General features: G+C 40.7%; 1 protein-coding gene across 1 annotated transcript in view; it reads right to left on the reverse strand.

Moving 5' to 3' along the window:
• Positions 1 to 6059: 6059 nt before the first annotated feature.
• Positions 6060 to 15795, reverse strand: part of kdm4b (lysine (K)-specific demethylase 4B) — a 46438-nt gene continuing 36702 nt past the window's right edge. The window contains exons 18-22 of the mRNA XM_079266928.1: positions 12591 to 12779; positions 12113 to 12289; positions 11776 to 11895; positions 9458 to 9550; positions 6060 to 9025 (exon numbers count right to left, since the gene is read on the reverse strand). Of these exons, the coding sequence (XP_079123054.1) occupies positions 8582 to 9025; positions 9458 to 9550; positions 11776 to 11895; positions 12113 to 12289; positions 12591 to 12779 (1023 nt within the window). The 3' untranslated portion in view covers positions 6060 to 8581. The remainder of the gene's footprint in view (positions 9026 to 9457; positions 9551 to 11775; positions 11896 to 12112; positions 12290 to 12590; positions 12780 to 15795) is intronic.

Genomic DNA, 15795 nt, shown 5'->3' on the forward strand with positions numbered 1-15795 from the left:
GAATAACATGAATACATTCTGAAAATGGGTGTAGTTCTCCTTTAAGTACCTACGGTTTGCCATTCAAGAGTTAGTTTCAGAAAATGCAACCGACATTCTGATTGAAGGAGAACCTGTAACCACCGGGCCACAACATCAACCCCACTTCAAAATCCTGAAGATATGGAATCAAAGTTCATAAGAAACACAATCCGGTAGCTGAATGACTTTCTTCTCAGAAACTTTACAGACTCGAAAAGAAACACAGAGACTTTGTGCACTTAGACAAACAAAAATTACCCAAAGGTTCTTTTGAAATAAAATCCCATTTAGAGCCAGCTGCAGAGCAGACGCAGTACAATTGTGTGGTGACTTGCCTGCAAAGTAAAAAAATAAGCTCTGCAGTTAAGAATTTCACAAAAAAAAATAATAACAGCAGCAAAGCCAGCTCTGCCGAATTCTCTCCCTTTAAGTGTAATTAAAAAAAACTTCTGGCAAAGGAATGATAACCCTGGGGTGGCAACAAGCAAAGGTTTTAACAGGCTCCTAATAGGCCTGCTAAAAGGGCCTTTAATATGTTTTCTCCTGCAAATGATCAAAACTCCTTTTCAGTAACCTCGATAATGATCTTTATCTAGAAGGGAAAGGGAAAATGTTCACAAAGGATGAAAGGGGAAAAAACCCCACCTCAGGCGACGGCACTTGGATGGGTTAAAGGCTAATTGTGTCTGAAATGAGTTTTTAAGCGGCTGAATTAGCAGAGGGTGCCGCACATGGCGGCTGAGAAATGGAGGGAAAATGCAGGGAAAGCAAGCGCAGGTCACATACAGATAAGCATGCCAGCTCTCCGAGAGTCTGACTCTGTGTTTGTGCAGCTCTTTTAAACCACGCAGAACACCGTCTGGTGATTCATTCCTGTAGGCTGACTTAGAAGAGCAAACCCTGTCACAGCATATTCATCTTGCGTTTCTAGTCATTTACCCTCTGCTGCAGAGCGGTTTACAGTGAGCCACAGAATAAGATTGAATTCATACATCAGCAAATAAAAGTCACTGCAGCCTGTCAACAGATGGAACAAAATACTCCTCAAAATGATTGTGTAGGGTAAAGTGCAATAACAGATATATTACAACAAGACAGGAGTGTTTTTAGTGGAAGTGGAGGAGAAACAAGTGAAGATGTTAGCCCCTTGAACAGTTGAGTTTCCAGGTTACTTGTGAAAATGAGTAATGCGAGTATTGAAATGATGGAGGGAGAGAAAGGAGACGGGCTTCAGATGTGGAGAACAGTGTTTATTGCACAAGTAAGGGACAAACTATGATGTAGCATCTCCAGCTGTGCACTCAGCTCTGTCAGCGTGTGTGGCCGGCATGCAAATACACAGTGATAGATGCATTTGGTCTCGTCTAAAGGGAATAAGTCAAAGGAGGGAGGGAGGGGGGGGGGGGGGGGGATTGCGGTCTCGCGGTCTCTCCAAGACTAATGGGCCGATGAAGAGCTTCAAGGAGGCGGGCATTTATTTGTTGTGTGTGACTGGATGAAGATTCACTTCATTAATAAGGCCCGGCACTTACCAACATTGTTTTTTTTCCTTCCCTCTTGCTCTCCAACAAGCCTCTCTTCTCTTCAGTTAATTGAGTCTGGAGCAAGAGAAAACAAATGTCGGCCTGTGGGACAGAAAAAAAACGGCAGCAGAGCGAAAGTCCTACATCAACAAATGTAGACGTTCAAGACAGCTTCCTTCTTCCAAACAATGATGGCTGCTCAAACTGCGTTTACCTTTTAAAAAGATAAACAGTCCATGAATGCATGATGTAAGAATGTGTTATGTGTTAAAACATTGAGATGAGTATGTGGTAACCATGTTTTTCAAGGATTGTTACTTTGTTACTACCGTTCACGCCACAGGATGTAGAATGAAATCTGAAGACGAGATGGCTAAAACAATCTGTGCATCACAGAATGAGTCGTACGTTTTGTATGTGGGTATGTTGGTTGTGTTGATCACACTGCTTTCAGGTGTAGTTTGCAAATGTTATGTTGTAGTTTTTCAGTTCATACATGTGTTTCCAGTGTGTGATGTTGTATTGAACTACCTTGGTGGTTGCGTTGGTTTTGATCCCGCCTTTCCATCTTCTTACTCTGCAAAGTGAAGTGAAGTAAAAAGTGTCACATGTAAGCTAAAATAATAGATGATGTTGTGTAGGAAGTGTCTTTATCCTGTTGGTAAAGAAGCAGGTTTGGTAACAGCTACCTGATGATAAAGGTGACAACGTGCCGTACATCAATGCCTTATCAGTTTTGTGCTGCCAGTAACACTGAACGTGAAAGTTAAGCCACCTGATTTATGTGATGGAGGTTTGTGTGAAAGGCTCATCTTTGGTTCTTCTGTTACAATACACATGACTGGAAACTCTTTGAAGTTTATGTTGGCTAACAGTGAAGCGTTTCTGATGAACTCCCTGTACTCTACCTGCTCAGCACCAAACAGCAGACAGAGTGGGCAACCTCTGCTGAAGCGTTTAGCAGCGAAAGAGCCAGAGATTCCCTGGTGGAGACCAAACAAAACTAAGAGTGAATATTGATCTTACATTCGCTAGGTGACCAAAATATTACTCCAAATTGATGATAACTTTGCACCATATCTGCAAGGAATTTGCACGTGTGCTAACAAGTTCACAGCTATATAATGCCGTGCCAGAGTTGTTTTTGCGGCTTGTTTCCACTGTACCCAAATGGCCATAAATCAGTCCAACTAAGAAACAAGACTGTAGAAGTCTAGATGTAAATGGACTATGAGCAATTTTCATTTAGTCATGCATTTAAATCAGTGACAAACTGTCTTTATTTCTTTCCTTATGAATACCTCCGCTATCACTCTTGCAGACAAAATTACTTTGGCTGTCTCAATGAATCGTTTACCTCAGGATAAGGTGCCATCCTCTCACCAGCACATGTGTAAACTATTTGTAGTGGCGCAGAGATGCCCGAGAGATGCGCCTCCTCCCAACTAGACACAGAAAAGTAGGGAGATTAACCCTTAATATTCAGTTGCTCTTCACTGACAGCGCTGTCTGAGAGTGGATATCCAATATAGCCACCAGAAGGAGTTAATGAATGCAGCTACGTCACTTGAAAGTCCTCTGTGTTCATAAAGATTAGGCACCGCCAACTTCTCAGTCAAATTCCCTTGGAACATGGGACCGTGTTGACAGACAGCCATTACGGTAATACTGCTTTAGTGATGTGATTTACAAGGCAGAAGTGTAATAAAAGCTTTAGGCTATAATGGAGCCTGTCATATCAACCAGCTTGTCAACATGATTGCCACTTTCCTCTGCAATTAGATCCCCCTGCATTCACCGATCTCCATTTCCACGTGAGCCATTCAGCTGTCTGATCGTCATCGAGCAGGTTAGCGGTTTCAGTGTCGTCCTCAAGGACATTTTGGACGAGTTCACAATGACTTTCACCAACTGTGAACTTACTCTACAGCCACAAGGATACGTGCTGGTTTAAGGACCTCATAGTTATTGTTTATCATCAAAATATCAAAGGTTTCCTGTTTCTTTCCCTGTCTAAACTGTAGGTGGGTCAGTCTAAACTTTTTTTCCTTTCAGAGTCCTCATACTCCTCCTCAGTTGTACCCCTGGCTGGGTTCAACTGAATAAAGAAATCAAACTCTGAAGTTGTTAAAGTAATTGCCAAGCTGGCACATCCCCAGTTTCTCTGCAAAGACACAGCGGGCACTTCAGAATGTTAATGTCCACTCTGATCCAGTGAGGGTAATGCAGAGGTAGTGTGTGTGTGTGTGTGTGTGTGTGTGTCAGAGTAAAAGAGAGAGAGAGCTCACATCAACGATTTTTCAGTAAGACACAGATTTCTTGTTCTTCCAGTGACCTTCTCTCTCCCTCTCTCCTCTTCTGTCCTCTTCTCGTTGGGCTTCTTCCAGGTTTAGAGGCTCTTAACACTGAAGAGTCAAAGTAAATCCTGTTAGTATGTGGACACAAAGGAAGAAAACACTGATCCTGACAAAACAGCTCTCACTGATTGCATGGAAGTGTATTTTGAACCTGTGTACAGCGTGACGTAATTTTCTCTTACAGTGGAACAGCCAAATCTTCAGCGGTCAGAAACAACGGTAAAAATATGTTTTGGTGACAGTTTATCAGAATCATGGAGCAAGAGTGTCGCCCCAGAGCCACAATTTAAATAATAAACATTTGCAACGTGAGATAATTTCCTCTTAATCATTTTCTTACAGTTCACCGAAAACAAATGCCATACTTTAACTTTATATTGTTATTTGTGATCAATAACCATTAATGAATCATCATGCTAGCACCGTTTGCATAGCCTGCAAAACGCTTTATGAAACAGGCCCCAAAAGAAATACAGCCCACGAGATATCGATATATATCTATCTTTCTATCTATCTAGATATATAGATATATAGATATAGATATATAGATATTGCTCATAGTGACAAACCAACAGTGAATGAACTCTCCACTCAGCAGTTCCTCTCAAGTTCACCAAACCTTTTAGCCTTTCTCATCAGTATCGTTTCTTGATGAAGCAGGCAGTTTTTTTCCGAAAAAAAGCCCTTAAATTTATTTGGAGGGAGTTTCAGCTGGGTGGTAGTTCCTGCTAATTATACCATTTAAAAATAACTGGTGTGACGAGCCCAGCAACAGAGCACAAAAACATAATTCCCTGCTGTGTGATTAAAGTGCAAAATCAGAATTCCTGCCAATGAGACACCGCAGCAATGACTAAACAGCAGTGCTGCGGTTTGCACTGCCAATTACTGAAAATATACTTACGTCTGAGGAGGAGGCGCAGGATCATGTCTCAAAAAAAGGAGATTATGCGCCACAGCCCCACAGCAACCCTGGAGGCCTTAATTCTATTTCATCATTATTAAATTAATAAATAAGAAAAAAATGATTTCCCCCACTTTAAGGGGAAAGCATTTAAAATGTTGTAAACTAAATATCATCCTGAATCTGTTATTTTCTGTAACATGCAAAATGATGGCACTGTGATTGACCCTCCAAACCAGAAGGTCGGCTTAAGATAAAAGATAAAAATAGGTTATGATACATAAGAGCCTTCTGATGGAATAGGTCAAACGTTTATAAAGTTATGTTTAAGTGTGTATTAAATGTTGTTGGGTAAGAGTTTGGGTTACAATTTAAGAGCATTGGCAGGAGAAAGTTTACATCTGTATTTTTTTTCCCCTTAAATTTCTCATATTCCAGATATCTAGACTTGAGTAAGCCTTCAGTTACACAAAAACAAGACTTGAGATTTGACTCTCTGAAGACCGAACAAACAATCTGTCGGTCCAAACATATCAGTCTCCCATTCATTGTCTAAGGAGCAGCTCCAGAATTAATACTTGACATCATCATGGCTCATGTTCACAAATATTGATTGATTGAACTTCAGGCCATGGAAATAACATATTGGAATTCTTAATTTAGGTGATGTTACCCTTCAAACAACTGTTTGTATGTCGATAGTTGTGCATGTACCTGTAAAGGTTACTTTTAATTTTTTATGATTTTTTTTGACATGCTATACTGTGACTTTATATGAATCACAATCAGCTTTATTGGCCATGTATGCGTACAAGGAATTTGACGTTTTTCGTTGCTCTCCACAGAATTTACAAATAAAGTGAAAAATATATAAAAAAATGAAAACTAAGACAACACAAAAAAAGTCATAGAACAACAAGTTGATAAAAGTATTTTCTCGACATACTATACTATCATTTTTTATTTATAGTTTTGACATATTAAACTATTACTTTATTTGATAAGCAATACTTTTATATTTTTTTACTGTTTCAACATGCTATACTAGAGTATACTTTTATATCATGATTTATTTCATGACTTTCTTCGAAATGCTATATTGTGACTTATTTCGACAAACTATTCTATGACTTTTTTTTACTTTTTTATGACGTCATTAACGGACAAGTCAGAATCAATGTAATTAACACAATGACAAGAACCAGTCACATATATTTATGACAACAAAATGTCAAGCATGACAAATCAGCCCAGCAGCGCTCGAGCACGAGCCATTCATATTATTCATAAAAACAACACGATAGACAACTGAACACAGTAGTAGCGCTACTGCAGATGTAAAAAAAACAAAAAGCAGTTGACTTACCACAGCTGCTGTTCACTTTAAGACAAAGTCCATCCTCCTTTCTTTGTCAACAAAGCCAGTAACTCCCAAATCCATTTCTCCTCCTCCTTCAGCCAGAGTTAAAAAAACAAAGCTAGGTAAAAAAGGAAAAGAAATGAATCTACACCAAGCAAAATGCTAAAAATGTCATAACTTCTCTTACATATGTTTCAATGTCAAAGAATACGCCCAACATGTCAAACTAAAGATCTGATTGGTTGATATACAATAAACAATTTCGTCCCCATATACTTTAATCTGCAAAGACTGCCCAGAGACCTCAGGCCTCTCTCCTCACACAGACATCGGGGCTGCATCTGATTGGATGAAAGCACTACAGAGGAAGGCAGGAGCTGTGCAATGAGAAAATAAGCTAATGGGGAAAAAAATTACATGTAGTGCATTTGTGAAAATTTATAAAAATTATAAAATAGCTATAACTTTGTGATTCTGTTTAGGTCAGCAGAGAAGGCTGAGCTATATACCGGTACTATGGCTTTTTATGACACTGATTCGTTATTAAATTTTGGATCAGTCAAAACATAATATTCCATAGCTCATTAACAACTAAAAGGAAAATGTCCTACATCTTGATTGATATCACATTATAAATGTAGATGGTATTTTCACCCATCCCTCAAAGTGACATCTAATAATCAGGAGGGATTAGTAGATACTGAAAGGTCTTTTTCATTATTTTTCCATCCTTAATCCAAGGATTTTGTAACAGAAACGGCTCTTTGAATCTCTGATGCTACTGCACACACAAAACACTGAAGAGCTGGCGACTAGCAACCCACTTTAATCCCTATGAAATCAAATGTCCTTGATGGATATCATTTGGACACTGGAACACATTTGTGGCCCAAAATTTCCGTTGTGGTGACAGGAAAAAAATGAAAAAGAAAAGTGTAACATTTACACATTTGATTCACAATACACAGGGCCTGCAGTATGTACAAGGTGACAGTGTTGGGAAAATTAGTCCATCAGTAGTCGCACACCTCTAAAGCACAAAATGGTCATATCTGGGAAAAGAAATATGTATTTAAAAGTACAAACTAAGAGATATGCCTTTGAAAATCGGTCCCAAAAAAATCATTTTCGATCAGCCAAGTTTGTGAATTCTATTCAAAAAATGAACATAGAAATGATACAGTAATAGAAAAAAATCATTAATATACAATATTGACTTGTACATACAATTTAAACCAAGAATGATGCGACATATTTCCAGATTTTAGGGTTCCTACAAATACATATTTTCCTTATTCCAAATATTAAACATTCTCCAGCCTTTGATCCTTTAAATTGACCTCACAGTTCGTGCCAGTTGATGTGCTAATAGGAGAAAGCTGATAGTAAACAAAGACCACTCGTTATAGTGGACAAACTGTTAACGGGCGATCTATGACAATAAGCAAAGGATATTCCTGTTCCAATTACGACCGAGTAACATTCTCGAGGCTGATCTGTATTTCCTTAACTGTGCTCAGACTTTGACGATATAATGAAATTTATTTCCCTAATGAAGGAACCCTGAGACAGTTTTGGGTGTGAAAAGTGGAGCTGCCAAATGAAAGTTTGAATGATGCCACTTCATAAAGGTCTCATTTGTTAACTACCATGACACATCTTCACAACGTTTCGATGCATCCCGCTGACAAATGTACTAGTTTGCATTCAACATAGTTCTTCCATTACAAACAATTAGTTCAATATTTGACTCAGACATTTAAATACTGAGTTCCCCCAACAATACATTTCTTTACCTCATTCTCCCCATTTACCTCTTGCAATCTGACAATAAAACACAACTGAGAATATCCTGAAGATGGATGTGATCAGTTATTTCCACCAAACAGTTTCAAAGCCACGAGTGGCTAGATTGAAAAATAGATATTTTGTTGCTGGTTATTTGATTTAAAAAAGGAAAATAAAGCTCCACAGGGGCCTCAGTGCTGAGAGGCTGTTATAGTAATTAGCACACTCCCATTTTCTTGAGTACAGGTAGCGGTTATTGAATTAATGCAACGAGGTATAGAGTTTAAGATGGAGGAAAAAAGCACAGCAGCTGACCAAAATCGGAAAAACCCCACACGGCCCCAAAACTAATTTATAATAATAACGTTAAAATAAAAATATTCTTCTTTAGCTGCTGCTTCAGAGCAAGCTAAAGCACCACTGCAAATACGTTAACTCAAAAATAGAAAACTAACATGCATTAAAAGAGTGCTTGTGTCTTTTTCGCTCCCGCCCTGAACTCTTAGAGCCGGTGGAGTAAATGTTTTGTCCATTAATACAGCACTAGGTAGAATCCACCTCCATAGGCATACTTCCTAACGGCTCAGCCTCCACTGGCAGAGTAATAATAATATAGGGGAGTCACTTGTTAATACAGGGGTCCTTGACTACTGTCCTGAGTGAAATGTGAATGGAGGAGGGTCTCCATGTAGGAAACGTCGACTGAAAAAGGGGTCGACTGTGGCGTCAGCGTGGGGTCCGAGGCCAGGGTTGACTCCGTTAGAGCATCGGTGAGAGCGACGCTCATGTCCATTGGGGTCTCAGCGTCCATCTGAATAGCATTGGTTGGGGCGGCGGCACCGCGTGGGGCCGTGGTGGGCTGGGATACAGGTTGTGACGTCGGCAGTGTATGAATACTGTGATCTTCTGCTGCTCGTGCTCCTCCCGGGGCTGTAGTTAGGGAGCAGGCCGGTGTGTTGGTCATCTCCGCGGAGGCTTCAGCCATTGGGGCCGAGTCTGAGGTCAGGCGCCGGCGCTTGGCTGCTTTGGCTTCATCTGCTGATGAAACCTCCTCCTGTGGTACAGGTATGGCCTGAAAACAAACAGGTACAGACTTAGTCGGATGGAGGATCAATGGGGACCATCAGCAGTTTCTGTGTCAGAATTCACTCCCCATTTACTTTTGTCCATGACATGTACACTACCTTCTGCTAACAACCCCCACAATGCAACGCTCCACATTTCATAGATGAGAAAATTACGGTTGTGTGTCTCTACACCTGTCAGTGATGAGGCACAATAATAATAATAATAAGCAAGTGTCCAAAAGTAGTGGAAGTAGTAAATGACATGATTTGGGCGGACGCAGTCATAGTATTTGCATTTGCCTCTGCAACCAATTCTGAAATTGACCGTGTCAACAAAGAGATACATCTTCCTCACTAAAGTGTCTTCTCCTTGTATATTATTACAGCGTGTAGGTGTGCGAGCACAGTAGAAAGCAGAATTTCAGTAATATACTCACCAGTCTGGCTCTGACCCTCTTCGGCAGTTCCTGGTTCAGCTGATGGATCTCTGAGTGTTTTAGTATCAGCTGGCTCTGGTCCTGGAACTCGACCTGGGCGGATAACAAAATGTGTATTAAGAAACTGACATCTCCATCTTTTCTTAACAAGGTTACAAAGTGCCTTACAGAAAGAAGAGCAATCCAACAATAGGAATCATACAAATAAAAATACCAAATGATAAAAAAATGAAGTGAAACAATGTATACAATGGCCCAGCAACACATTACATATTCATAAACACAGTCATATAAAAGAGTTTTCAGAAGGGATTTTATAAAATGCTTATAATGTGGCATGTCTGATTTAAATAGGCAAGAGTGTTCCATGGCTTGGAGGGCTGTAGCAGCAGGAAACTACATAGTTTGCAAAGAAGAACAAGAAGCAACCATGGGTAGTGAAGAAAAGAATAGCAGGGTGGGTTCGTGAGCAAAAATCCAAACATGTACCCAGAAAGTCACAGATGTCTCATCCATAGCAAATAGTTCCATCAACAACCACCAAAATGTCTTTGACCGTGGCCCTGAAGCCCTGAAGCCTTTTTAAAGGTTAAAAACAAAACAAATACAAGGATGTGGTCAGGGTTGTGGACCTGACACAGTGACCAGCTGGAGACTTGTTTTTAATTCATTGTAACAGCACTTCTTGTCTCCAACGGGATTCTCAGTACTGCAGCCAGAGGGCACAGATGGGAAGGGAGCAGAGTAAGATACAACACGGACTCACTTTCTGAAGAGGAACTCATTGGAAAAACATACAAGAAAGGAGTCTGTGGTGCATTAACATACTACCGGTACATGCCACCCGGGGACACACGAATGAGAAGCTATATAAACTGTCCTAAGCTCACCTTTACACGAAGTGAAAAAAAACTGAACAGCGAGTTCAATATTTTACACATTAGAGTAAAACTATTTCACTGATGTTTTCACTCAGAGACTTCATGAGCCATGTAGGTTCACTTGTTCAGCAATTGAGATTTGGGTTACGAAGGAGCCTCCATAAACACTAACCCTGTTCTGTCAGTGTGTCTGTGATAGAAAAGCACTTACAGATGTGCTCACAAAACCAGCATCACGGCAAAAGATTAACAACCTGACTTAACCTCGTCTGTTAATGCATACCTGCATCATCTATGTATGCAAGTGACTTTCGAGATGTCATCCCCCGACACCAGTCCTAGAATAAAGCTTTTTCAATTCTACATTTTCTACTTTGGAAGCACTCTCCGTATTTGTCCCATAAATTCCCCAGCATGCATCAATGACGCTAAATCCCGCTCAATGTTTTAATGCCGCACTGTATCAAAATGCGCCGTACTCTAGCAGGCAAGCGTTTCACACGTTGAGAGAGAGAGATATACGTACATACATATATATGCATACACACATATGCACACACATATATATATGCATACACACATATGCACACACATATATATATGCATACACACATATGCACACACATATATATATGCACACACACATATATATATATGCATACACACATATGCACACACACATATATATGCATACACACATATGCACACACACATATATATGCATACACACATATGCACACACACATATATATGCATACACACATATGCACACACACACACACACACACACACACACACACAGCTTATAAGTGATTGAACCTGTAAACCTTTGGTAACAGGGTGCTCTCTCTCCACACACACATATACATGCATATGCGCGCGCGCACACACACACACGTATACATGCATATGCGCGCACACACACACGTATACATGCACATGCACACACACACACACACACACATGCATATGCGCGCACACACACACACACACACACACATATATATATATATATAGAGAGAGCACCCTGTTACCAAAGGTTTACAGGTTCAATCACTTAAAGTCATTCTGCAGAAGAGCACCAGATAATTATGAAACGTCGTTGCTCACAGTGTACTTGACAAACAGCTTTTTCTGCACCGCATGCTTGTAAAACTCTATTCAGAAATGTTTTTTTCAGCTAGATTTTACTTGTAAAAGTTCATACATTTACACACATTGTAGCTGGGAAGTACAAATTTATTTTTTTTTACTTTTCAACAGCAGTTGCTCGGGAATATGATTGTTTTCTATAAAGTTTTCAAAAATACATTTACCTATCAATTGTGTTATTTACAAATCTAAATCTGGATACATTTTTTTGGGATAAAATTGTGACTTTCCAGACAGGTTTGACTGTAAACGAGGCTAACATCTAAAACTTGTGTTTTTCCTCACCTGGTAGAATTTGTGGGTGAGCTGTCTGACAAAGGAAGCATTGACAACCTGACCCTCGGGTGTGGTGACCACAATCAACTCCCCCCCCTCAGGAGGACCGGTGCGCAAACAGTCATGACTCTGAAGGAGGAAGAGAAACAGGATGCAGTCAAAGAGGAAGAAGATTGAGAGGAATAGAGTTTGTGGTGTAAACTCACAGTATTTAAGTATATAACAGTTGCTAGGATATTTTCTCCCGGGTTATATAAAAAAAAATTTAAAAGGAATTATATTCGTTGGAGTTATTTCTGTACATTGTACACCGGTGGGCATCTAACTACGCTGGAAGAACACTCACTAAGATGTTTTCCGGGTGCAGGTTGTCACAATACGAGCCGTCGTCAAAGTTGACCTCGTAGAACATCTGCGTTGCCATGCCGATGATGGTACAGTGGTAGTACCAGCCGTCGCTGTTGCGACCGATCACCCTCTGGCCCAGGGTCAGCGTCTGAGGGCCTTTGGACGTCGTCCGGGTCTGGAGGGAGGAAAACCCAGACGGATAATTTCAGGTTAAGATTAGGTTGAACCCGTTTGTGTGCGCTCATCCAGCACTTGTTGCAATCAGCAGTGGTACATATAGTCCTTTCTCTCTAAAAACCTCAACAAAATATATATACACATCTAGATAAATACCGAAAGATTAACTTTTCATCCACTAGAAGTCAGCCGGAGACGTTCAAAACCCAAATGACTGAACCCTAAAGAAGAGGCATTCAAGCTCGCGTTAACGCAGAACAAAAGTGGTACTAATACCTTGATATGAACGGTGCACTTACCTTCGAGGAAAGCCTTTTATGCTTGTGACAGGTGACCGACACCACGTAGGGCCAGTCGGCTGGCCTCATGACAACTCCGGCGATTTGGGCGCAGGTGACGTGGAAGGAGGTGGCGCAGTTCTCGTGCGAGCACTGGATGCAGGCGCCGCGGTTCTGATGGGCAGTCTTGCCATGGCAGAACACACACTTCTACAATAAAAACAGAAAATAAAGACAAAAACGCCTTTAATAAATTAATTACAAACAACTACTGGTTTCTTCATCGCCAGTGAAAATAAAAGTCCAACGGTACTGGCAGCTGGGCAAGCGCTGTTATTATGGATCCTCCTCCAAAGCTCATGTCTCAGTCGAGTGTTTCAGTGAACTTGCTGTTGGTGGAGACGTGGGCCCGGTTTCAGAACGCAGGTTTAACAAACTATGGGCCTAACCCTGAACGCTGAGTCGACTCACTAACTGATGGGAAGCTCTGAGTTACTGGTTCCAGAACAGCTGATCAGAGTTTGTTCAATAAACCTCGAGTTTGTTTAAAAGATTTAAAAAAATTTAAAAACTGAGCCACTAATAATACGATCGGTGGTTTAAAGGTTAACATACAGTAGATTTTCTATTTTAGACATTTGGACCGTTATTGGGTCAATGGTATTCTGTGGCTTTATTTCAGCTGTTGTAAAACATTCAAACACAGTCTCTGACATGCTGATAAAAACATACAGACTCTACACAGTCCGTTTAAAAACTGACATCCTGCAGCTGCTCACACAGAAATATTAACATATAATCTCCAATATTATAGAAATGATCAGTGACAGCTGACGTAAACCGACAGATGTCCGTCTCTGCAGGAGGTTGTATTGTGAGGTGAGGGTGACTTGACGTCGTGTCATCTTTAAATGTGAGGGGGTCGAGGGCAAAACTTGCTTTTCAAAGTAATGACTGACAGCACATAAAAACATGTTTGTGCAGTCATCAGTGTCAGCAGCGTGGTGAGATTCCCTACACTGAAAATGTCAACACTTCCTTGAAGAACAGCTCGTTAATAACAGCTTCCTGAACCACCGCTATCACATTCAAAACATTTATTTTTTTCTCCATCTTTTTTTCCCTGCATCCTTCTGTAAGTAATTTGAGCATAGAACTGTGTTTAGTAGCTATAATAAAAGTGTTCAATGATTCATATTTAAGAATTAGTCATAAACATAAGGGTTTTGGAAATGCATAATTAAGATAAGCATCAAGTGTTTTAGGATTAGTAGCTAGAAGTAGAATTTGAGACATGAAGCTTTTGCCAAAGTTGCACGATTATACTGAAGGATTATCATAGAAGGGATTAAACCGTAACTGACGGTCATTGAATGTGTTAGAAACTCAGGGAAAGAGAGTCGTGGAGACAGGCGTTTACTGAAGTGCATAGAGAAGTTAGCTAACAAAAATTGAGATAGATAGTCGCGAACGAATATGTGGGCGGGGATAGAAGTGTTTTTCTGCCTCTTTTAGCGTGTGGTTGCCTGGGACGGCTGTGTCCTGGGACCAGAGGTAGTTTTTTCCAAAGTGGGTTAATATTGTAATATTTCATAGGAGTATGTACTCCAATGTTTAACTGTAATCGTACTTGCATCAGTGGGATTAAATCCTTTTAACTGTAAACCAGTTTTGGTAGAGTTATTATTGCAGCGTGTGAACTGCACGAAGCAGCTGGACACACGTGTGGTCTGGCCTCCTCCACGCTGGGGTGAGTTTCATCCTCAACACTTCTTGGTGTCTTGCATCACTTGTTCGACTCCTACTCTTGCACAATCAGAAGACTGGAAACACTTCCTCTTTAAATCCCTTCATTCCATCCCCACATCCCGAGTGTGAAATTACCACCAGTCAACCAAATCTGTGCCTTTGGCCGGGGAACTGGTCCCCCTCTCCGCTGAGACACTTTGACATGTGCCACCTTGCACACACACAAGCCACACAACAATCTTTTTTTTAAATTTCCAATTCACTATCAATCCTTCAACCCACCATGTCCTCCCCTCATCTTTACACTTTCCTTCCCCGTCCCTCATCTGTTCCGCGCTTCAGTTAAAATGGAGAGAACGAGAAAGATGAAAAGTCGGGACGCACCAAGGAAAGAGAATAACAGCATGTGAAGCAATCGTTTGGCCTGTCAGTGAGTTGCCTTCTCAATACACCAGGGTAGGTGCGTTTCAGAAACATTATCTCTGTTCAAAACCAGAATTAAAATATGTACGTATCTATTAAGAAATATCCTGCAAAGAAATACAATTGAGAGATAGAGAAGTGGCATCAACATCCCTAGATCTAACAGACAAACCTATTACCAACCAGCTTCGACAGCTGCCTCATCTTAGGAGACTGCTACCTTTTCTTTGTACTTGTTTTATTGGAGTCTTCTATCATCCGACTGTCTGTCTCCCCAACCCCTCACACATTCTCTCTCATCCTTCCCTCTTCATCATCCTCCTGCTCCTCTTTCTTTGAACAATCACAGCTGTAGTGCAGCGCATGGCCGATCAATAAAAAATAAAAATTCTTTAATAAACCTGCAATGCGGAACTTTTGTCTCCCCCCCCCCTCTGGCATTGGAGTAATTACGCAAACACTGGTGATGCGTGTGCTTATGGCGTACGTCTGCAGGTGAGCTCTCAAGTCCTCCTGTGCAAATACGTTTGCATTGTGTGACCTCGTTTGGCAAAGGTCTCAACAGAGCGGTGTTGTGTAATATTTCACAGGCTGGTATGGGTTTATAGTTTTCAACAGCTGGAATACTTTTCCACTGCCGAGATCGCAGGCATAGCTGGGGACATCTAGCACCAAGTAGCATTAGTTGTATGTCCATTTGTTTGTTCATCTGTGACTTTTGAAAGAATTTAACAACAACAACAACAACAACCTTACGAGCCTCAGTCTATAGAATTGTAAGACGTCTGATTTTGTGTCTATCCTCTGGTAGCATAATACACTTTGTGTGCCAATGCACACTAAATCTACCCTCTGAAGTAAACTGCAAACTCCAAAATTATAACGGCAGTAAATGCTGACAAAACTGATAAAATTCTTGTCATTGTTTTGGTTTGTGTGTTGTTGCATGTGGCGAATTGACCTGGCACGGCAGGTGGAAAACTGTTTTACAGATCGTAAGATGATTTATTTAAGCAGCTTGTTTTTCCAAGCTTGAGGCCATTTTCTTACAGAA

The sequence above is a fragment of the Melanostigma gelatinosum genome (genome assembly GCF_949748355.1).
Source record: "Melanostigma gelatinosum genome assembly, chromosome: 4".
Classification (NCBI taxonomy): domain Eukaryota; kingdom Metazoa; phylum Chordata; class Actinopteri; order Perciformes; family Zoarcidae; genus Melanostigma; species Melanostigma gelatinosum.